The sequence below is a fragment of the Nannospalax galili genome, unplaced genomic scaffold (genome assembly GCF_000622305.1).
Source record: "Nannospalax galili isolate Female #2095 unplaced genomic scaffold, S.galili_v1.0 scaffold305, whole genome shotgun sequence".
Taxonomy (NCBI): domain Eukaryota; kingdom Metazoa; phylum Chordata; class Mammalia; order Rodentia; family Spalacidae; genus Nannospalax; species Nannospalax galili.
Genome location: NW_008356258.1, coordinates 6,385,796 through 6,410,663, shown reverse-complemented (window position 1 = coordinate 6,410,663; position 24,868 = coordinate 6,385,796). Strand labels below are relative to the sequence as shown.

At 40.1% G+C, this 24,868-nt stretch overlaps 1 protein-coding gene across 2 annotated transcripts in view; it reads left to right on the top strand.

Moving 5' to 3' along the window:
- Positions 1-11,420: 11,420 nt before the first annotated feature.
- Map9 (microtubule associated protein 9) overlaps positions 11,421-24,868 on the top strand; it is a 39,947-nt gene continuing 26,499 nt past the window's right edge. The window contains exons 1-5 of one of the 2 annotated variants that reach the window (XM_008854295.3): positions 11,421-11,512; positions 12,288-12,437; positions 13,376-13,460; positions 14,555-14,878; positions 21,378-21,592. In XM_008854295.3, the coding sequence (XP_008852517.1) occupies positions 12,363-12,437; positions 13,376-13,460; positions 14,555-14,878; positions 21,378-21,592 (699 nt within the window). In that variant the 5' untranslated portion in view covers positions 11,421-11,512; positions 12,288-12,362. Of the gene's footprint in view, positions 11,513-12,287; positions 12,438-13,375; positions 13,461-14,554; positions 14,879-21,374; positions 21,593-24,868 lie in introns of both variants that reach the window. The other variant, XM_008854294.3, reaches the window with a different exon arrangement.

Genomic DNA, 24,868 nt, shown 5'->3' with positions numbered 1-24,868 from the left:
TATGGTGTCACATAATTCCTGCATATTCCATTCTTGTGTTTTCTTAAATTTTTCATAATCTCTGCTTGAGAGGTCTAATTTGTCCACTTTGTCTTCAGTCTTGATATTCTGTTTTCCATTTCATTCATCCTGTTTGTGAGACTTTTCTTTGTCGTTTCTAGTTGACGTATTGAGTGTTTTACTTCCTTCTTCATTTCAGCTGGAGTATTCTTCAATATTTCTAAGTCTTTTCTGAGTTCATTCAGAAATTTGTCCCTATCTTCTTTCAGTTCTTTGATTTCTTTGTTTGTTTGTTCTTTAAATTCACTGAATTCTTTTATCATGTTTGTAATTGTTCTTTTGAGTTCCATGTCCTGCATTATCTCTACGGGGTTCTCATTGTACTCTTCTAGAGGACAATTGATATTTGTTGGGGATATGTTATTTTGTCTTTTCATGTTATTTTTTCTCTGTGATTTTGGTATGTAAATTTCTTTTGTAGTTTCTGATTCTTTTGTGAGACTCAAGCCTTCAAACTTATGTCTACTTCTTTTTGTGAACTTTATGTGTGTTTGTGGTTTACTTTTGGGGCCTGAAAAGCTGGTTCATCTAAGCTTTGGTTCTCTCCCTTGATTTTATATTGGAGTGGCCAGATTGATTTTGTCTTCAGGAGTTCCCACAGAGGCCCAATTCAGATGAGTGTCAGATGATTTCAGACTTTCTCCTAAGGTCTGGATTTCTCCAATAACGATTTTGGCCTCAGGAATTTGGGGATGGACTGGCCTGGGATCCTGGCCCAGAAAAGATGTTGATCTAGGGCAGCTGGTGGCCATGTCACCGAGAGATGCAAAGTCAGATGGGGTGGGAAAAGGCCCCAAGGACTCCTGGGGACTGCACTGAGGAGCTGGGTTGGTCTGGATGCAAAGGATTAGGAAGAGGAAAGGTCAGATCCATGTCCCAGAAAGAGGCTGACAGGTGGTGCAGGCCCAGGGAAGCAGGGGGAGTTGAGGGCAGGGTTACGACCTGAAGCAGTGCTCCTGGGGACCAGAGAAGGCACTACGTTGGTTTGGATGAAAAGGGTCAGGAAGCAGTATTGGTTCCCCACGTGTCTGGTGCCCCAAGACAAGGAATGGGGCAGGACCCAAACTCTGAGGAGAGAATGGCAGAGTGATGGGAGGGTGAATGGGGCTTGGGGAGTCAAGGTGCAGAGGTCGCGTTGGACTTACCCCGATGGAGAGAGGCCTGTGGGGTTGGAGAGCAATTGTAGTTATTAACATTAATCATAATTGAGCTTGGGAGAGTGGGGATTGACTAGGATCAGCAGCATGGAAAAAAGCTTCTAAAAATAATTTTAAATATTATCTTGTCACACTAAGTAATAATCTAACTTTATAACATAGAGAAATATATGATCATGCAAAAAGCATCATGAAATTATTTAAAATATAGGATGTTTTTCAAAGTAATTTGTGATTACATAACTGCTACGTACCTAGGTGTAAATCCTTTGCTGCCATCTTCTGGAACTTAGTTGCTAGTGCATGCCAGCAGGTTTCTATCCTGGCCAAGATAAAGGTTTGAGGAATCAGACAAGGGGGGGAATAGTTAAAACCTCAAAGGAGAAAAATGCCAAACCAAAACTGAGCTCTATGCATGTGTTGAATGATTCTATTTACTATCATGAGCCTACGTTTGGCCTCTGAACGGTCCTTGAACATCCTGAAAGGACACTTTGCAATATCTTGGACTTTCTTTAAATTGGAGTTTAATTCCACAAAAATCCAGACATTTTAAAACACAGATGATAATAGAACAAACAGGTAGATGCAGATAAGGAATTGCTGCTTTCTGTCTTACCACCAGCTCTGCTTTAAAGGGAAATTGCACATAGCAGGAAGGTGCCAGGCAATTCAAGAAAGCCAGATGACTTGAGGAACTACACACTGGAGAAACGATTCATATAAATTACATGTGTATTAAGAGATCAGCAAGAGATAAAATGTAGGTTCGATATCGTACACAACACTAATGTAAGCTTGTAAATGTGAAATCTTGTTAAAAGTGAAGATTTTTAAAATGTCACAATAGCAGCATGTAACAAGTTTGGCCTCGAACATTTCCAGGGGAAAATAGTACCTTTGCTAAACATATTTTCATCTTTAGATATTTCTGTACTTCATTCTTTCCCTTCACCATTAACTTCTAGGTGTATCATTGATCTCTCTCCCTCTCACCTCTATATCTCTCACCTGTAGGTTTAAAACAATCTGTTGTTGTTGATGGTTTTAAGTCTTTTCCATTCTGGTTTGATTTGGTCAATAATCGTTCAAAAAATGGGAAAAGATTCCTAAAACACCAAAAGGATGCAATTCTGTTGAAGACATTAAAGCAAAAATGCAAGAAAGAATAGGAAAAACTGGTTCTCTTCCCAAGGTGGAAGCCAGGTTCATCAATTATGTGAAGAATTGCTTTTGGATGACTGACCAGGAGGCTATTCAAGGTCTCTGGCAGTGGAGGAAATCTCTTTAAGAAAATAGTTCAAAATGCAAAGTGAGAACTTCCCCTCCCATGTTTGATAAATGGAATGTGTTGCCTAAAACGTCTGTTTATTTTCTAAGGATGGAAGTCCACCATTTACTTGGTTTTAAGTATTATGGAATGTTACAATAGGCTGCAATAGGCTGTAGTAATGGTGGTGGTCAGACATGGAAATGGTGGGCAGAAAAAAAATATACATGTGACATAAACTCAGTATTTTAATAAGGTACAAAAACAAACAAAAAATTAAAAAATTAAAAAAAAAACAGCCTTGCTTCACCTTCTTCTTTACCTGGTTGAGTGCTGGTGAACGTTTTACATTTGAGTGAAAGCTAGGATTCATGGCATCCTATTCTAGTAGTGTCTGCCAATTTCAAACCCTCCCACCATAGCTGATTTAAAGCTGTCACTTTGAGGTCACTGAAGCCAAGTTGGGGCTGAATGTGTAGAAAGGAGTCTGAGGAAACAGATGTAACTCCACCACACTTCCCTCTGATCTCTATGAAGCTGTGCTCACTTAAGCCCTGGGCAGCGAGGTGACCTCCTACCATGTGGAGTCACTTCTCTATCCACTGACCAATTGGCAGCCTCGGCACTCCCCTATTGCTGACTCCTCCTCTTCCGGGTCTGTTTCTCTAGCAGTTGCTTGGCTTCTTGTACTAGACAACACCTACACCATAGCTGATGTTTCCCAGGGGTTCCCTTCCCTGCCCCTTCTGTGTTCTCTGTGCTCAGTACCACAGCCTCACTACCATCCATGCATCCCAGTCATCTGAGTCAGCAAATCGGAACCCAGCATCCTGCTGTTCCTCTTCTGTCTACCGAGCATAGCTTTAACTAAACTTTCAAACATAACTACTTACACATTTTTTATTCTTGCCTATGTCCACTGCCACTGCCTGATCTCATGTCCATTATGCCTCTTTCCTGAGCAAAAGCCAAGCATTCCTTGGTGACATCATTTTTCTAGTTGTTTTCCAGATATTGCTCCCTCACTCCAATTCATCCTCCATTTAACAGTTGAAATTGCCTTTATTTAGGACAATCCGGTTATGACTTCTTCCACTTTTTTCCCCTATAGACTAACTTTTTTTTTTTTTTTTAATCTGCTCCGTTTCCAACCTGCGCCGGTTCACCCCTTCTTAGGCAACTTGGTGGTCCCCCTCTCCCGGAGGTCACTGTATTGATGCCAAACTTAGTGTAGACAGTGCACTACAGCCCAGAACTCCTGGACTCCGGCGATCCTCCTGCCTCAGCCTCCAGAATAGCTGGGACTACAGGCATGCGCCACCTTCCCGGCTCCTACAGACCAAACTTTTAAGTACACAGTCCACAATTACTCTTGTTTCCCTACTATGTGCAGTACATACCAGCCAAAATCAGACATAGTAATACGAAATAAACTAAAATTTTCCCAGTTTTTCCATTTTGAACACAGAATCTTGCTAAAAAGTTGGGTATACAAAAAGAAAATATAGTATGGGGGTTAATGTCTCTTACTTCCATGGCATTTTAAATTTATTTTATTTTAGTTAATTAATTTTATTTATTTGAGACGGGGTCTCACTCTGTAGCCCTGGCTGGCCTGAAATTTGCTGTGTAGAACAGGCTGGCCTTGAACTCACAGAGATCTGCCTGCCTCTGCCTCTGCCTCCTGAGTGCTGGAATTAAATGCATGCATCACCACCCCTGGCTTCGTAAAATATTAAAACAAACTGAGAAGTTTACAAAAAGTGTACATTTATTCTCTTACAGTTCAGGAAATGAGAAGTTGGGAAATTGTTCCCTACAGTTTGAAACACTCCCTCCTGGAAGGAAGGAGAAGGCTCACAAAACCCACCACAAAAATTACAGAACTCACAAACAGCAGACAATTGCTGGGGGAAGAGGAGACTCTGGATGGAACTACCTGCAGGTTATGCAGGGGACTCTAGTGACACAGCTTCCGGGAGTCTGTCCATGCTGGAGAGGACTTTGTGGTGATGCAGCTGTCTGAGTCACTCATGCTTGTGTAACTAACCCTTCACCTATATTCCTGAATGTAAACCCAATAAACACATTAGTTCAACAAGGTAGGTATGGAAGGAAGTGCTTCTTTGGCTTGTCATCAGTGTTGTCTAAGTGGGTAGATAGGGCTACACACTGGAGAATGTAAGGGAGAATAATTTCCTGTGGCATTTATCATTATACCAATATCATAATCACCAGAACAAATTGACTCTTCTTTTAAAAATACTTATTTACTTTTATTTTATGTGTATGAGTATATTCCCTGCATGTTTGTAAGTGCACCCATGTCATGCAATGCCTGCAGAGGACAGAAGTAGGTCTCAAATCCCTTGGAACTGGAGTTACAGATGGCTGTTAGCCACCATGTATGTGCTAGGATTAGAACTTGGGTCTTCCACAAGAGCGGCTAGTGCTCTTAGCCATCTCTTCAGCCCCTAGACTGACTCTTAAGTTTTTAATGGCCAGCCCCAAACTCAGAGGACACTAGTTCCTCTAGCTATCTATTAGAACCAGCTGTCTTCCAGAACTGTGCTGATGGATCTTTCTTATTCCCTCAACCTGTGCAGATGGAGCTGTCTGTGTCCTCACCCTGTGCCAGCGGAACTGTCTCTGGGACTCTGTTTCTCCCACTATGTCCCTTTGTCAGGCAATACCCATAATTTATTTTAAATGGTTTCTCCAGCTTCATTGGGGGAAGTACAAATTCAATTTCATTCAGCTCCACCCTTAATCCTCACAGACCATCTGGTCTTTTCATCCTTAGTTCATATTCATTCAAAGTCCTTCCCAGCCTCCACTGTGTTCAGTAGAGGTGGGGTATCCTCTTGAAGTACTTTGATATGTCCCTTCGCAAGCATATCCACATTCATTCATTATCTTTTGGAGTATAGTACCAAACTGAGGTTGCCAGACCCAGAGTGCATGGTTTTGCTGCTGTTGATTAGAAGTATTGATTATGTCCACTAATAAAAGTCACTCCCACAATTTTCTAGGCCTTTCCAGCTTCTGAGAGGCTGACAGCATCCCTGGCTGCGGGCCTGCCTCACTCCAATCTTGGTTTCTGTTGTTGTCATACCTCTTTGACACCATCCTGCACTTCTCTTGTGAAAACCCTCCAGGATCGTACAGGATATTCTCTGCATTTTGAAATCATTAATTTAATTACTTTTAAAAAAGTAAGCTAATACATTTTCCAGGTTCTAGGGATTAGAATATGAACCTTTCTCAAAAAGAGTGACCTACTTTGGAGATTATGGATATTAGTTAAGAACACTGGTTCTAGGTTAGCCTATGTCCAGTCTTGTTTCTAGTCATTAATGACTGAAATAAATATCCAGGGAAAAGTAATTAAGTTTTCTAAATGCTCATTTTCTAAATGCAGAAGGATGAAGATTAAATTAAATATGAGAAGGAATCACACTGAACCCAGTAGAGTTAGCAGTATACAGATAGTGTCCATCCAGATCGTGTGTCTAACTGGAATATCTGCCGCGGTGTCTGACTGAGGACATTAACCTAGTAACAGAGCTTTGTTCAAAATGACAAGTGAGCTGGGCGTGGTGGTGCACTCCTTTATTTCCAGCCCCCGGCAGGTGGGTCTTTGTGAATTCAAGGTCAGCCTGGTCTACACAGCAAGATCTAGGCCAGCTAGAAAACCAAGAACTGTTTTAGAATAAGAAGTCATGTTTCTCTCATTATACAGTAACCCAGTTATCTCCATAACACGCAAAGGTACATAATTATATATCAACTTAATATTTTTAAAGAGAAAAAATCTATTTTTAAAAAAGGATAATTGGGAATAGCAGAGTGTTGCAATGGAAACTTGTGTGTTACAGAACATTATGGGCATGTTCCAGGAGCTTAAGGCAAAGTCTAGGGATAAAACTGAGAAATTACACAAAATGGTTTGAAGTAACAATCCTTAGTCTCTGATTAATAGAGTGGTGTCATTTCCAGCCTGCACAGGTAGGACTAGTCAGATTGCCCTGCAGAAGTACATTCTGAGTAATTTATGGTGGATTCTGTAAAGCCTGTGGCTGTGGCAGTCTTTACTGACAGTTGCTACCAGTCAACTATGCAGAAGAGCCCTTCGTAACATTGAGACTTTGTTGGCTTTATAAGAATAAGGTTGCAGAAAGAAGCCAGAGTGGTCTGCATCCCTATTCCCTATTGGCAATTTGGGTAATCCCTTCAGAGGATGGCGTGATAAGACTAGGAGGTAGGAATTGGCTAGGCAGTTAGGGTAAAAAGACCCAAAAGAAAAGTAGCCAGTTTCTTGGCTAAAAGCCTAAATGTCCTTGGGCCTGTTAACCATACTCTGTTCCAAAGGCCAAAAATGTCAAAAGTATTTGGGAGCTTGTAGGTTACCTCTTCAGAGGGGGGAATGTTGGAGGGGAGGGAGTGGGCATGGATTTGATCAAAACACCTTATATACATGTATGAAATTCTCAATAAAGTTTTTGTAAAAGTTAAAAAAAAAGAATACGGTTGAAAAAAAACGATTCCATTTTGATTCTGATAACTTTCACATTTCTTTCAAAGTAATGATGCTGTTACCCAATATATACTAAAAAGAAAAAAGCTATACTTAAATCTGTATAGTTTGCCATAGATGGCTGGCTTTCCTTGAGATTCTGATACTTCCCTTTTGTGAGTCCCTTTACACCCCACGAGTCTGCAACTATCAATGTGCTTGCACCTGGACTCAGCCTTACCCATCGATAGCCACAGAGATTGGCTTTATAGCCTGCTTCTCACGCTGCTTGTTTATTGATGCCTCCATTGCACGAGCACAGATCCTTGTTTCTAATTTTTGTCTGATCTCTAACCTGCACCAGTAGCCAAAGAAACACAAATAATTCCTTGCTGTGGAAGAAGAAGCAACTTAAAAAATAATCTTTTGTTAATTCTTTGAGAATTTCATACAATGTGCTTTGTATTATATTCACCCTCCTCCCCTAACTCCTCTCAGATACCCCCATCCCCGTACATCCCTACCCACCCAACTTCTGATGTTTTCTCTTTTTAAGTCCATCCAGTTCAATATGTGTTGCCCAAATACACATGGGTGTGCGACCATCCCCTGGAGCATGCTCAACACACCCAGCATCACACCCTTAATGAAAAGTAACTCTCCATCTCCCAGCAACAATCACCTGAAACTCCTCAGCGAGGGGTGGAGCTTCATGCCCACCTATCCATCCATGCTGGATTTTGTCTGCCTTCTGCTTGCACAGGTCTTGTGCATACTGTCACAACTGCTATGAGTTCATGTGTGCAACTGCCCTGCTGTGTCTGGAAAACATAGTTTCATCCACCACCTCTGGCTCTTACAATCCTTCTGGCTCCTCTTCCACAATGATCCCTGAGCGTTGGTGAGAAGGGTGTGATATAGATGTCCCATCTAAGGCTGGGCATTCTGCATTCTCTTATTCTCTGCACATTGACCACTTGTGTGTCTACTGTAAGAAGAAGCTTCTCTGATGAAGCTTGAGAGATACTATCTGTGGGTATTTAAAAAAGTCATTAGGAATCAGTTTAATACATGTCCATTTACTAGAATAATAGTAGTAAATGTTCCCTTAAGATCTGTGAGCACTCTAGCCACAGATTCTTGTTCTCAGTAATGGTAACAAGCATTCTATCTGGTAGATCAGACCTTATATCTATCCCATTTAACCCTTCCTTTTGGATCACTGCATTTTTATCTCTCCCTTGAAAAAAAAGTCACATCTCAATTCCTTTGTGATATGGAAATAGGACTTCTTACCCCCCTGCCCCAACACTCTCACACCATGGTCAATAGACAGCATAGATTGAATTAACACCACAAGCACAAGCTAATGTTAACACAGTGATCAACCACTCAGTCAGGTAGATGCTGTATGCTAAATTTCTGTCCTTCCTTCTCCCCTAAATTCAGTATTCAACTCACACATCTGTGAAAACTGAAATACTGCAATAAAGACTTCCCCTCTTTCTAGAACTGCTTTCTAGAATTGTTCTTGTAGGGAACAGTATCTGAATGGATTTCCATTTGGTGTTCACCCCGCCTTCCAGCCATCTCTTGCTAGGATCCAGGAAATCAGTTTTACCTTTGACCTCTAAAATATGACTCAGAATACGTTGTTTACCCTAGTAATCTAAAGGAGTGAATAGGTGAGTGACAGCAAGGTTTAGACAAGAGGGCACATGAAAGAAGTCATATAAAATTTAGGGAAAAATTTAAAGCTAGATTTTGTGCATTGCAGTGCTTTAAGGTTTTTTTAAATTTATTTTTTATTTTTATGAGTATGAATGTTTTGCCTGCATGTATGCAAGTGCACCCATGCATGTGCTGCCCACAGAGGCCAGAAAAGCCTTTGGATTCCCTGTAACTAGAGTTATGAACAGTTGTTATCTGGTATGTGGGTGATGGGAACCTAACCCTGTTCACTATTAACCTTAACAGCTGAGCCATCTCTCCAGTCCCATGTTTAAGCTCAAAAGTGAGTTATTTGTGAGCTTTTGGAATGTTTTAAAATTATTTTTTTCAGTTTGGCATGCTACTTAAGTTATTCATGAGCTCGTTTAAAAATTCTGTACGTATAACCACATGTACATAAGTAAAAAAATGGTACCACATTTTATGTAACACCTACTAACCTGCTATTAACATATACTGAAGCTGCTTGAAAATATTAGTATAGCACTTAAGATTGTGTAGCTTAAAAATAAGAGAATAATGGAAAGATCTCATGCATTAGGTCCTGTGGAGAAATCATTTCAGGTGAATTGTTTTTGTTTCCTATAGCTTTTTTGTAGAATAGCTATGCCATCTATTCATTACATGTGTTGAAAATAAAACGTATTCTGTGGAAGAACAGGATCTTTATTCAAGAGCTCTCTTCATTGATAATTTTTGGGCTTTAAGCTGGTTTGTAGAGATTTATAATTACTTATGTGCATGTGTGTGTCTGTGTGACTATATGCCATTGTGTGTGTGTGCCCCCAAGGTCAGAAGAGGGTGCTAGATCCATGGAGCTAGAGTTTTAGATGGCTGTGAGATGCCTGATGTGAGTGCTGGGAATGAAGCTAAGGTTGTTTGGAAGTATAGTGAGACATCGCTCTCCAGCCCCCTCATTGATAATTTTGCAATTTTAGTTTCATAACCCATGCTTAAAAGAAAATCATATTAGACAAAAGGATAAAAAGTGAATAGCAAAGATATTTTTGCATGAATATAATTATTTCAACATAATCTAAAATTTAGCTCTTCCACATAAGGAAAATTGAGACACCCACTTAGAGTGCACACAGATATCTTAATGGAATTATATTTGTTAATTAATAGGAAAGTTAGCAGTAACTAGTGAGAATGGAAAATATTTTCTTATGCAGAGATTCACTTAAAAATGGTTAGAAAAAAATGGTTAGAAACATCAAAATTAAGCAACTTGAGTGCTCCAAACAAGAACAAATTGAAAGACATAGACTGAATTTTTTAAAATCCTTGAAAATATTTTTTTATAAAACCTTTTCCTGGGGCTGGAGAGATGACTCAATAATTTAGAGCACTGATTTCTCTTGCAGAGGATCTGGATTCAGTTCCCAGCACCAACATGGCTGCTAACAACCCTCCTCTATAATTCCAGTTGAGATGGCTCCCACACCCTCTTTTAACTTCCCTTTTGACTTCTGTGGGCATTTCACAGCATAGGTACACTTGCAAACATGCAGGTAATACACTCATACATATAAAATATAATAAAAATTATAAAGAAAATATTAAAAAACATTTTCTTACCCAAGTTCATATATCTTTTTACATGCGTTTAAAGTTTCTACATCTGACTTATTAAATCTATATTTCAATGTGACTTGTTTAGGAATAACTTTTGAATTAGTAAAATATGGCATAGACATGGAAACAATACAAAATTCAAGTGTAAGTAGTAGCCAATGAATTCATTTTGTCGTTTCTTTTCAAATTAAAAGTAATTGAAATCCATGTTCTTGAAAAATTTTGTATTTTGTGTATTAAGTATTATCGATGCTAATTAAATGAATACGACCTTGTTTGGTTCCTTCAGCAGTACATTGTCCTCCAGCTTAATGGAATATTTGCTAAATTATTCTAACCAGATTATCCATTAAATATACAATGAGGAAACTACATCAAAGTAAGATGTGAAATAAGGTCTTAGCTTGTGCACTGGGGATACTTCTGCCCAGGTCGCCTGTGAATTAATTTATTTAACTAATTTAATTAGTTAAGTAAGTGTGCATATCTAAACTTGATGGATGCAATTTAAGTATTCCATTGCTTTATCACATTCGGAATTTACAGCAACCCCTTAAGGCGGCCATTGTATATATGCATGCATGCAAGTATTTTACTATTTTATTATTTATTTATTTATTTATTTATTTATTTATTTATTTATTTATTTTTCAGAAGAAACTGACGCCTGGAGCTTGTGAGGTTCATGTCCTCCCAGAAGTGAAGAGAAAGGGCGCCAAGAATCAACCATGCAGCTCGATTCTGGGACTGCACACGTCACTACCGCGTTATTCTGTCCCTTATACTGACACTCTGGTCCAATTCACAGATTCCGATTCCTAAACTGGCCGCAGGAGCCGTGTGCTTTGCGTCACGCAATGCCTGCAGACAAAGACAGGGAGAGCAAGAGCAGGCTAGGTTCTGGGGCCTGGCGGGAGTGGGTGGGTCGTCTCCTAGGCAACAGCCTTAGCTCACAGGCACAGATACCACACCCCTCTTCCAACACCTGAAAGGGTGATGTCACTTCCTAGGCCGTGACGGTTGCCCTGGCGACGCAGTCCGGAGGGTGGTGTTGGGTACCCGAGAGACTAGGCGGTGGGAAGTCACTTCCTCTCAGGGACGCTGTTGCCTAGCAACCTACTTCCACCTCCATCTTTTGCCCCGCCCACTGCTTACTCCAGTGCGGGGTTTCAGAGTCCTCCAGGCCCGGGCTTGGGAGAGGTCGGTGCGGGAAGCCAGGGCTGGGTCCTCAGGTTGCGGGATTCCGGGTGCAGAGGGGCCGGGTGGATGCAGATGGCGCGGGCCGTGAGGGCTGCGGACGAAACCGGGTGACCGCGCGGGGTGCACGCGGACCTGCCGCGTGCTGGGCCTGGGCGCGGCGCGGGGACGCGGAAGCCACCTGGCCGGGTGCGGGGCGGTGGCCGGGACCAGTGTGGGCTTCCAGCGGCGCGGGAGCGGCCAACTGTGACTCTCATGCAGCCTGGTGCAGAGGCGTCCTTGTGTCTTGTTGGAATTATTTTGTAAAAGCGCAAAGTGGCTTGAGAAAATGTCGCTGCTATTTGTGAATAAACCTTGTCATTGAATGCAGTTAAATGCAAACTGTTTTCTTGTGCAGGGAAAGGTTCTGTAAGTTTTACCCTGACAGGTGTCTTTGTAGCGTTTTAAGTAAGTCGTGGTGGTTTTATAGGAATGCTATACTTTATGGATAGTGGAGAGATGAGAAATAGGGTACTCTGTGTCTGGCAATATTTGGCATTATTGCAGTCGTTTATTCATCCTTAAGATAATTGCAAAATGGTTACCTCCGTTTGTATTTTCCTGAAAACAAATTTGTTGAGATAATTTTATGTGGTTTTAGTATGGCTTTACAAGAACTCTTTACATTTTTAGATGATAAGGAGTTCATGAGGGGCATCGCTTACATGTTTTCTGGGGAGAAATGGAGGCACTAATTGGAGTAAGAATGTAAAAACAATTATCTTTTTGTTTATTTCAGCCACTGCCAATGGTTGAATAAATTATTCCAATTATTTGTTAACTATTGTTTAAAAATAGAGAAAAAGGATACACTATGTCTGATGAAGTTTTCAGCACAACTTTGGCATATACAAAGAGTCCAAAAGTTACAAAAAGAACTTCATTTCAGGTAAAATATTTCAAAGCATTTCCATTTTAAAGGATTTTGTAATGTTTTACACCCTGGTTCTCAGAATGGTTCTAAGTAAATCAGGAGAAAATGTTATTTCTTCCGTGGTGTAACAGATGATCTGTCTTGTTTGGACTCCTTTGTTAAAATTCTCTTGTAGCTGCCAGGACCCTTAACTTGAAAGTATGGCTGGATTATTTCCCTGTAAAAACTTCATTTTTCTACTGCAATACTTTTTAACTGTTGGATCACAACAATTTTGAGCTCATCTTCTAAATTTGCAATATTAATTATATACATTTCCACAATCTGTTTTAAAAGTACCAGTATAGAGCTGAGGCTGTGATTCAGTGGTAGACTGTGTGCTTATCATGCTGGAACCCAAAGCCCTACACCCCCAACACATTCAAGTTTCTAACAAAATCTCAATTTCCTTTTTAAACGTTTTATTTTTACGTGCATGTGTGTATTTGCATATATGTGCACATGTGTGTTGCCCTTAGAGACCAGAAGCTGAAGTTACAGGCAGTTTTGAACTGTATGACATAGGTACAAGAACCCAAACTTAGGTCTACTGGAAGAGCAGCAAGTGCTCTTAACACTGAGCCATCTCTCCAGCCCCAAAATGTCAGTTTTTAATAAATCCTATCTATATGGAGGCCCCTCTCATTTAATTCACTTTAACTAAAATTACAATTTATCTAATATTAGCACTTCCTGTTTAATTGCAGACCCCATAGTAGAGGACACCAATTTCCATGTTTTGTTATAAGCCTGATGACTTGAGTGAAAAGCACAAAATAGGCTTGGAGTGAATGTTACATGAATGAAACTTACATTTAAAAGCAAAATAATCGACTGTTATTTGTTTAAAAAATTAATTCTAAGTTTGAGACATCCCTGCTTGAATGAAAATTGATTTATTGATCTCATTTTAGGATGAGCTGATCAGAGCAATTACAGCCCGGTCAGCTAGGCAGAGGAGTTCTGAGTACTCGGATGACTTTGACAGTGATGAGATCGGTATGTGAGAAAATGGAAAAGTTAACTACTTTCCTGTTTTTTGCTTTGTAGTGTTTATTCCCTAACTTTGTATGTTAAAATAATAGTCGGGTGTGGTGGCGCACGCCTGTAGTCCCAGCACTTGGGAGGCCGAAGCAGGCAGATCTCTGTGAGTTCAAGGCCAGCCTGGTCTATATAGTGAGTTCCAGGACATCTGGGGCTACAGGGAGACCCTGCTTCGAAAAGAAAAAATACTAATAATACATGTGAATACACTAGTTTTATAATTCTGTATGTGTAATAAATTTGAAAGTCTTCATTTTTAAAAAGTTTTAAAGTATCCTTAGTTTTTCCTGAATGTGTACTTGAAAATATAAATAATTACCAGGCTTGCAATAAATTGAAGGCTTAGGCATAAGCTACATTAGGAAAACAGGTTCCTCCTGAAGGTCAACTTTAAGAACTCTATGGCCACATAGCAACCAGAGCCCATGGGGCTAAATGTTGTAGCACTGAGTGATGCTTTCTGTATGCCAGCTTTGTGGTCTGTGGTAGTGGATTGTTTTGAAAAACAGACCCTTTACATTGCATATATCTACATGCGATTTAACTTGGCTTCTTTTATGTAGATAAAAACATTATACTTTAGGTTTCAAATGCAGGCATATAGAGTTCTATACTTGAAATTAAGTATTCTGTTTTGTAATATGTACTGAATAAATGTTCTGTCTAAAAAATTTTCTGAATAGAAGTGAATTCTTCTTCATGGTTACTTGGTATTCTTATTAAACTTCCATTAGTAGCAGGTAGTATTTTGGGGGGAATGCTCTGTTGAAGAGACTTTGGAGGTCCTTCCTGAGTAAGCACATTGCTGTAAGCACTTGATAAATGTTTGAATAAGTTAATGAAACTGATTTTATTTCATAAATGTCAATAAGAATTTCCTAGATTAGGTATTTTCAAACGCAAAGAATAAATTTGTACTGATGTATGGTTGTGAAATTTTTTCTGTTCCTTTCTAGTCCCTAAGGTAGTCTTGCTTTTTAAAAAAGTTAGTAGAACCTTAAAAAAGTTTAAAATATACTATTGAAAAGACTTTTTCTTTTCCATTTTAGTTTCTTTAGGTGAATTTTCTGATATCTCAACAGATGAAAATTCAGCAAAGAAAAAAGTTAATGATTTTCACATATCTGATGATGAGGGAAAGAATTCTCCAAGACTATCTTTTTTGAAAACCACGAAAACAAACAATGGCATAACCAAAGATGAGTCAGAATTTGCCATCAAGAGCAGTGAGGAAGTGTGGCCTGACAGCTGTACAGATACAGTTCGAAATCCCTTCTCCCAGTCTCAGAATGATGATCAAGAAGCTGAGAAAGAGAAAATTCAAATGAAACCTAAACCCAGAAATCTTCCCATCAAAAGAAGCACATCTCCAGGTAATCCGATAAGTTGCTAAAACTGCATTTCTTGAATATTTATTTTAAAATAATCCGTCACAAAGTCCTTTATATGGTAGTTGATATATTTAACTATTCAGTTTCTGAACCATAAGTTAATGGAACTGTAACTCTGATGTCCTGTCGTACATTCACTGTGGAGTCTGTGCTGGGGCGTGAGAGAAAGCCCAGAGAAGCTCTGTCATCCTTGACGGTAGTTCAGAAACACCTGGCCCAACATCTTCAGTTTTGTTTATGGGGCTAGAGCCGCAGTGAATCTTTTCTAATCTCTACCTGCTCCCAAGATCGAAATAGTCATCCTCAAGATGGGGATATAGCTTGGCAGTCAGCACTTGGGCAGCATGCACACGACTGGGCCCAAGTTCCAGTTCCACAAAACACATAAGCATTCCCATAGTAATATTTTGCAGGGACATTTTTCTGGTGTTTGTATATTTGAAGAAAGTTTTGTTATTTTATTTTTAATGAAGCTTCCAGACTCTCCTCAAGAAAACAGAATCCTCCATTGGTATATGGCATGGGGGAATACACCAAAATCCAGTTTTCTAAAGGTAAATTCCTGGTGTGATCTGGGTGACTCCCCCACTGTTCTGAACTCTAGGCCCTGAAGAGCAAGTATGAGTACAGCCAAGAACCAGCAGTTTGGGCATCCTTTGGGAGATGCACAGGATCTTGCATATGCAAGGATGAGTTTGGAGTCTTCTAGTCTTTCTGCTCTGTCAAGGAAGTACTAGTTGATACTAAATTTTGTAAATTTCTCCTTTATACCAAGTAGAGTGCTGGTGAGCCTTTTGTATTTAGCGTATTAGATATCACTGATAACATCAAATAAAACTTTATTTCAGACTTGTATTATGCAATCACCCTTTCTTCTGCTAATTTTATTATCTTTGACAAGATGAGAATATAGATATAGAGAACACAAGAGTGGTGTCCAAGACACTGGGCAGAGAAAATCTTAGCACGTTAGTTGTGTGTGGCTTCAGCAAATTGGTTAAGACTCACTAGCTCACGAGGAGGTGAGTAAAACCTGCTTTTCCTGGCTTACAATGTGGTTTGGAGAATCCACTCACAGAAACAAGCAAATCCTGTGAAAATGCAAGCATTGACCAAAATAATGCTGAATTAGCTTCTAGCATGCTCCTTCCTTCCAGTATACTGAGGGGAAGCAGAAAGAGGAGTAGCACGTGGAACTCAGTTATTAAGAAAATATCAGGACTAAGGATTTAGTTCAATGGTAAAGTGTCTGCCTAGCATATATATGCAAAGGGGTCTAAATTTGACCTCCAGCACAAAATAAAATAAAAGGAAAGGAAAGAGAAGAGAGAGGATGTATGAGTGTAGTAGCAAAAATTGTTTAGAAAATTGGATGTATAATTACCACTTTATGATAGATACTAAGAAATAGTTCACCTATTAAATACATCTGTTTAAAGCTATCGTAAAGCCTGATGTGGTAGTGCAAACCTGAAATCCTGGTGCTCTTCACGGTGAGACAAGATGATTTCTGTGAGTTTGAGGGCAGCCTAGGATACTACTACCAGAAGGCAGGCATGAGTTCCAAGTCAGAAGAAGGGGGTGGAGAGAGGTAGCTGCTTAAAGGTGAATAAAAATGAGTAAGAAAATACTGTGTTTAACCACAGGATGGCTAAATCCTGCTGTGTTGTTACATGGAGTATGTCAAAACTGAAAATCATTAAGTAGGTAATCATATACATTTGTTCACAAAACAAAGCATTTAAAATTTATAGACTCATTTTTGTTCCTGAGAATTTGACAATAGTTCTGGAAATGTGGAAATGGAATTTGGGTATAAAATATACTAAAGTTAATAGTTTTAAGGTTCTTCAGGTTGAAGAGCAAAAATCAAAGCTAGTGATCCTAAGAGTGTCTGGCACAAAGAACTCCCTAAGAGTCTAAATGAGTGGATGGATATTTGAGTGATCTGTTCATGAAAAAGTGAATGTGGTTCTGACTTTAGCCTTATCCTCTGAATTCATAGGCTGATTTTTTTTCATGCAGTATTTGGACCTTGGTGTTTGTAATGTGAGATCTTTGTGGATAGTAAGTCTGGGGACTTAGTAGGTGGGTGAGAGAGAACTTCCTAGCCTGCATGAAGCTCTGGGTTCCCCAGTACCACAGTATCGTACTTGAAGCGTTCTGTGTTCTCACCTGCCTTTTGGACTAACTGCAATAACCCGACACTCACTTGCTAGGCCAGTGGCACATGGACAGTGACTATGGGAAGCATTTTGCAGGGTATGTTGTTTTTATTTTAATGTCAGAATAACTACAGACAGAGTGTTGTTTCTGTATCAGTCTTAGATCTATAGTTTACTAGATGACATAATTCAACATAGATCCTCACTTTATTAATCTGTAAAATGGAGAAAATAGTTGAAACGTCTCTAGGTGGCTCAGTGCTCAGGAGTTTCAGAGAATTAAATGAGTTTACATGCTTGAAGTGTCAGAAGAGTACACAATGAATTAGGTAGCATTAGTAAGCATTTGCTCATATGCAGGTTATTTTATTTATGTATAATGTATATTATGAATACATTGGTTTTTATCATGTTATCAGCACTGTGATTATAAATAATAATATAACATTGAAACAACTTAGTATAAACCACCCAAGACTTTGCAGTTTAGTAGGAACGTCTACAAAAAGTAAGGTAAGAGTGGAGGAAAGTGGATGCCTGAAGAATCAAGAAAGACGACTTAATGAGATAAAGATGAAGGTGACAATGATGGTTATGAAAACGAAGCAGTAGCAGTGAGAAATAATCATAGTTTAGTCAGGACTCTTGGCAAGGATCAAACTCAAACAAGTGGAAAGAAGGGGATTGTAGCCTTCATGACTGAATATCAGGTCTCTCTTTGTGTGTGATTAAATCTTGCAGACTCAGTGCTTCTAGGCGGTCATTTGGATTCTTTCTTCGCTGTCCTCCACAGCTCCATGACCCTCATTGATTTTTTTCCTCTGTCTACGATGCCATCTCTTGGACCTCATTTTCTATCCTTCGGTCCCTTTTTCTCAAGCAGTCATATAACATGAAAGAAGTCTGCTACCTGTCCACAAATCACATTGTTTTAGCCCCATGAGTATATCCTGACTCCAAATGGAAAAGTATCAGGGCACTTACCTGACCTGGGACCATTAACTATGGACAAGTTTCTGAGATAAGCAAGTAATGGTGATGATGGGGCAAGGGTGCATCGTGATGGGTCAATGCATCTCACTGGGTGGAGGTACTTGTTAACCTGCCAGACTCACAGCAATGACATTAGGAGGAAACTTTTCAAACAATGCAGTAGTGATTGACAGGCCAATGAAGAGAAATGTCAGAAGCCATCACTGCAGCTGTTCATGGTCACTGATGTGTCAGGCCCTCTGCTGAACTTGAGATATCATCTCCGGTTCCTCAGGCACTTGAGGGAAAGCCACCGAAGTTAAGCCATATCAGGAAGTTTATGGAGAAGTGTCAGAGCTAAGACTGAAGAATGAGATATCCAGAGTAGTCAGAATAGAGAGTAGCATGGTGGTCTCCAGGTGTTGGAGGGAGCAGAGAATGGGGATTGCTCTTCAGCAGTGTAAAATACCTGTTCTGCAAAGCAAAGTTCTAGAGATCTGTACTGTAGTGTGCACATGAAAGTTTTAAGAGGACAGCTTTCATGATAAGATTTAGCACCACGATAGAATAAAAATTGACTCAATACCTTCTTAGGAAAATAAAATTGACTTGATACTTTCTTTTCAGGCATTACATAGTATTTTATTGAAGCTGAGATTCCAAAGCCACACATGTGTCAGGAAGAAAATCAGGGAGTGGATGGATGTTCTGGGCACATGGAGTGGCTTGGAGAGAGGTTCGGTGGGGAGTAGGGACCTGTGCCTACTTACTGTCATCCCAGCATCCCAGGAACATGTTCCACATTGTAAGTGCCAGGAGACAATCAGCACAGATAGCCAGTGCCAGGACCAGGAGCATCTTTGTGATGTTCAAAGGGCACTGTGCTTTCCTTGCATTAGAATTAGAGCCCCAAAGACTCTGTGGAGAGAAATGGTATGATGTATTGACAATTTGTAGGTGTCATTTGGAAACGGATAAGGAGTTAACAGTGGGGAGGAAGATGGTGGAATAAATGAGAGAAGTTTTGGTTTTATTTTTTTTTTTCGGGATAAAAACTTATTCAAGCTAGCTTGGACTACAGTTTCTGTATTGGGTTGGAGTGCTGCAGTGGGGAGGGGGAGGGAAAGGGGACTTTTTAAAGCACAAAAGGAATGTTGACGAGGTGGTCCCCAAATAACAGGGGGTGTTCTTGGTGTTCACGGTCTACATGTCAAGGTGCCCTAAAATAGCAAAACAAGCAAGTTACAGAAGCCAAAATTAGCAGTTAGTCATGTCATAACAATTTTATTTTCTATATGTCTAGAAAGCAAACAACTGCAGCAGAATTCTCCTGAGAGGTAAGGGGGAAAGGGGTCAGAGTTTCTTAAAAACAATTCTTGACCTAGATATACACTATGGCTAAGCTTCTAAGATGGCTACTTTATCCAAAATGGAGTCAGTTTGGTCAGTACACCATGTAGGTGCTGGGAATCGAACCTGGATTCTCTGCAAAATTACACGGTGCCCTTAATCATTGAGCAATCTCTCCAGCCCCCCCCCCAGCCCATAATGTTAAAATGTTCAGACCCAGTCTTTGAGAAATAAACCTTCCCACTAAACCTCACTTTCCTTCTGAGGCAGGTGCAAAAACTCTTGTCTTTAGCATCTTTCACTGGGCAGGTGACTCACGCATGATTGCATGTGTAACTGATTGTTACCAATCGTGTACTTATTTATCAATTGTTTACATCAAGCTCTAAGGGCTTGCCATCTATGCTTGCCAAGGTGTCAAATCTTTAAACAGAAATGTTAAAGAGCTATGGTGGAACAGTGGCATTTGAGCTCTCACAAGGGCAGCACATAATTTGTTGCCAGAATGATTCTAAAAGGCCAGAGAACTGGCCTCCCTTTTTCTTTCTTTCTTTTTTTTCAAAGTAATTTATTGAAATTTTCATATAGGCATATAAGCATGCAAGGTGTTTTGATCAAATCCATGCCCACTCCCTCCCCTCTACCTCCTCCAATATCTCCCCATCACTTTATCACTTTTTTCTGATAACTTCATTTACTCTTTTCTTTCTTTCTTTTTTTTTTACCTTTCTTCTTTTGTTTATTTTTTTATGAGGCTTTTGGCTATGCTAACTTTCCCCACTTTGAAGAGGTAACCCTAAAATCTTTTAAGGATTAGATAAAATCTCCCAAATACTTTTGATATTTTTGGCCTTCGGAACAGAGTATATTGCTAAGAGGCCCAAGGACATTGTGACTTTTAGCCAAGAAACTGGCTACTTTTCTTTGGGGTCTTTTTACCCTAACTGCCTAGCCAGTTCCTACCTCCTGTTCTTATCACACCATCCTCTGAAGAGGTTACCCAAGTTGCAGATAGGGAATCAGGACACAGACAGTTCTGGCTTCTTACATGCTGAACAGGGACGCAGGGTGAGGCAATTGGATTACCCCTTCCTTGGGTCTATCTAAAATACTCCCAAATTGCATAACAGTTATCACCACATGGAGGCAAGATCTTGGCCCTCTCAGCAGTCCCCTTCATTCTCAGCCCCTATGCCAGAGGGAGGCCAAAACCCTGCACTCTCTGGTGATCTGCTGAGATGACAGCCACTACACCGATGGAGGTGGGAACCCACCCTCCCAGGCTGTCTGCTGGGATCTCAGCCTTACTCTACCAAAGCCAGATCTGCTGAGAGAAAATTTTTATAATGGAGAATCTTATATACTGCTTTGACATGGGGGCAGGGCAGTGAAGTATTCTAGGCAGGCTCTTAAATTTTGGGGAGAGCATTTCACCAGAGTTTATAAATAGCTAAAACTAGCAACAGAACTCATGTAACATCAGGTTGACATGGCTATAGAATCTTCTTACAACATTCATAACCTCTATACGTAGGCACAGAGAAGGTAGGTGTTAACTAGTTCAGTTTTGAAGTTTTTGAAGAATGCATTGGTTAGAACATGGGTGAAAAAATATATATGTTATAGCTAAAATTTAGACAGAAAGTACACAAATAAAAAAATCTTTCTGTCAATGTTTTGGGAGCTAAAAGCATACCATGAATGGGGTGTTTTAAATTTGAATGTTTTGAATACTGTTCAAGAGTTCTTAAGATTGAAGAGTCTCCCTTCATAACACTGAACTATACTAGTTACACTCAGCCTGGCAGCACCTTCTGGGTTTTAATTCTGAACTCTACTTACCTGTGCCTTATTAATGCTGTGAAGAAAGGCTTTGAGCTCACCCGGGCTCTCCAGGCACCATGCACTGGAGGGAGGTGTGTCCTCTTCTGGAGGGTTAGTTGAAGCTGTGTTTGGTTTTTGTTGGAAACCTTAAAATATTTTATTTCCAGCAGAAAGCAGCAGCAGTCTTGATGCAGACAGCCACTTGAAGCCATTGCCTCGGCCAAGGAGCATGTTAAAAAAGAGCAGCCACACAGATGGACTGGGCGATGATGAAGACCCAGCCCCAAGTGGAGACCCAGCTTCTGCACCTTCTTCCCTTCCAAGGCAGAATGGCACAGAGTCAGAAGCCGAGGAAAAAGCACGCCCTGCAAACCTTTATCTTGAGGTTGGTGTAGTGCTGAACTGTTGAATATGTTCTTGAGCCAGACCTTTGCACCTGCAGATTAGAGAGAAAGAGAGAAAGCATTTCTGTCTATGCATGTGTGTGTCTGTGTCTGTTTGTGTTGACATATACATATGTGTCTTGCATTTTCTTTTGCAATTGGTAAAGAAATTTCAATTTTTTATTATACCCTTTTACTAAGCCCAACACTCTCTCAACTGTAAGATGTAATATTATTTTATATACACCTAGGGAAGAAGAAAACAGTATCAACTAAGTTACAACATACCAATTATAATAAAATGTTTTAGAGAAAGCAATATTGAAATAATTTTGCTCTTCTGGTTTATATAGTACTGCCTATCTTGAATTATAATAATTTATAGTATTTTCTTTGCTTATGTAATTGTGACTCAGGCCAGTTCGGTTCTTTTCATTCGTTTGACTGGATTTACACAGAGATGTGTGTAAGGCACTGTTCTGTCTTTAAGAGTTGATAGCATTTTCCAGGTTTCCATAGGCGAGTGATGTGTCATCACTGAGGGAAAACATCTGTCCCCTCACTTTATATTTCTCCAGCTTGTGTCTTAGGAAAGTTCAGAAAGAACATTTGTAAGAATGACTTCTATTAATGGACAGAGTCTGAATGACTTTTAATTAACCCCAGCAAAATCCTATGGTCTATGTCTTGTGACCTGGGCACCTGATCTCCTTTCCTTGGCAACCTCAGTTTGGTACTCCACCCCAAAAATAATGAGTGTAAGAATGTTGGTATGCTGAGAATTAACATATCAAAGCACTGAAAGGCAGTGCAACCATCTCTGTGGCACACAGTTAAGACTGGGATGGATGATTGACCTTGGATGAATGAGATAGTCTAGAACTAGGGATGGAAAGGCCAGATGGTCTGGTAAGATTATAGTGAAGCCAAGCTTGTACTTTCCCACTGAAGCTGGAGATACTGTTTTGAATAAAATTATGGATAGGGCCTGACTTGAGGACACAGTTCCAGAAACAGTTCCAAAGACAGTTCCTGTAGCACAGTTCTAAGAGACAGAGGGTTCTAAGAGATACCTAGGGCAACAAGTGTCCTCTGAGTTTGGGACTATTAAAAACTAAATTTAAGAATCAATCTTTTTGTCAAGTAATTACAATGCTGGTATAGTGTATTAACTACTTTCATGTTGCTGTGATAAGACACCATGAACAAGGGAACGTATAAAAGGAAGAGTTTATTTGCCTTAGGCTTCCAAAGGGGTAAGAGTCCAGAATGGTGAGGGAGACATGGCAGCAGAGGTGGCTGGAGCAGAAAGGCAGGCTGTCCCATCTCCTAGCAGGCACAGGAAACAGAGAGCACCTGGAAATGTAGCAAGGTTTAAGAACTTTCAAAGCCTACCTGAGTGACGTGCTTCCTCCAACAAGGAGGAAAAACAATCCCAAAACAATACCTGTGACTGGAGACCAAGTGTCCGAATAATTTTAGCCTATGGGAGACATTCTCATTCAAACCACAACACATTGTAACACCACAAACATTCTTCTATGACCCATATGGGAAGATCCCAGAGGATGAACTACACACTGCCTGGCCAAGTTCCTTCTTTTCCTTTTCACCCATCTGCAGGACTGCTGTGTAAGGACCTGCTCTCAGGAGGTGGTCAGACAGACCTTGGCACCCTTTCCTACTCCATGGATTTCTCCCTCTAATTCAGACCCCAAGTGCTAGGAGTGCAGTAGGCTACTGAGTCTTGTTTAGAGCTCACAGTTTTGATATAACTGTGTGGCTCCTCTCTGCTAGTTCTTAATTTGTTCTGAAAAATCAAAAAAAGAAGCTCACACAATTATTGTATATTTAATACAATTATCTGCTCCATTGAATATATATTGGTTTCCTGTGAGTGCTGTAACAAATTGACACAAGCTGGAAGACTTAAAGCAATGGAAAATTGCTCTGGTAGTCATCAAGCCAATCCAAAGCCCCTACAGGGGGCCCTTTCCTTGTCTCTTCTACCTTCTGGTAGTTGCCAGCAGCTCCTGACCTTCCCTGGCGTAGAACATCACACCACCCTGCCTTCATCCCCTCATGGCCGCCTTCCTATTTATGCTTTGTGCCCATCTCTCTCTTCTTTCTTAAAGCAAGCACTATCATAGTTGGGGCCAATATGTGTTCATGCTAGCCAGAAATTACATCTGCAAATACTTTATTTCCAAATAAAGTGTTCTGAATGGACCTGAATTTGGAAGGACATCATCATTTCAACAGGTATAGATTCTTAGCTGTAAGTGCTGTTTTCTAAAATTATCCTGTCCCTTGACTGAAAATGTGTGCATTCCTAAATTTTTTTCAAGCAGCATCATTCTGTGACAGAAATTTAATAAGATGTATCTGCCTATGACGCCACTGGCTCATAGCAGTGCATTCGTTGGTCTTCTCTTCCAGCCTACTTTCCTGTGTTCATGTCCTCTTGCTCATCATCCCAGCCTTCGTGTTTGGTGTTGAACTTGTAAGTTGTGAAGTATGTTTATACGGCTAGGTCTTAAGATCACGTTCACATAATGTCTGTGACACAGCCCATAATGTAGAACTGTTATTCTTCTGTTGGATACTGTGACTCTGTTTTTAACAGTTGAATGTTCCTTATTGGTCACTGTAAGACTTCCTGGCTGTGCTCTGACTCTAAGGTCACCTTCTTGGGGATCTCCTATGTAGTTTTACCAAACCCTCTTTCACTGGTATGTAGCCTTTTTCTCCTCACTGCTCAGTTCCGACTGTATTGCTCAGACCTCTTCATCTTTATGTAAGCTCTCACTTGATGGTCCACCTCCCCCTCTGCCTCAGTCGTGCAGATGTCACACCAGATACCAAGGGGATGAGAATGGGGGCATTTGCTTCCTCAGTGCATTCTCACCTCCTCCTTTCCTCTGTTTGCTCACCTGTGTGTATGGATAATGTTTGCATTAATCACACACAGTCCTGGAACAAACTGGTTGATCGAGGCATCGTATTTTTTGTGGGATTTAATTTGTTACTAATTTGTTAAGCCTCCGACTTACATAGTGTAAAGGCTATTACTAATTTTTTTTTTGTAATGTTATGATCAGGCTTGAGGGTCAGATGATTTTATTTATGTATTTATTGTGTCTGTGTGCATGTTTTCTCTTTATTTGCTAAAAGTTTGTTATGAAACACAAAGTTAATATTTTTTTCTCTTAAATTAGAAGGTTTACCAGTAAAATGTCCCAGGCCTGGAATCTTCTTTGTGGAAAGGTCTGTGACAT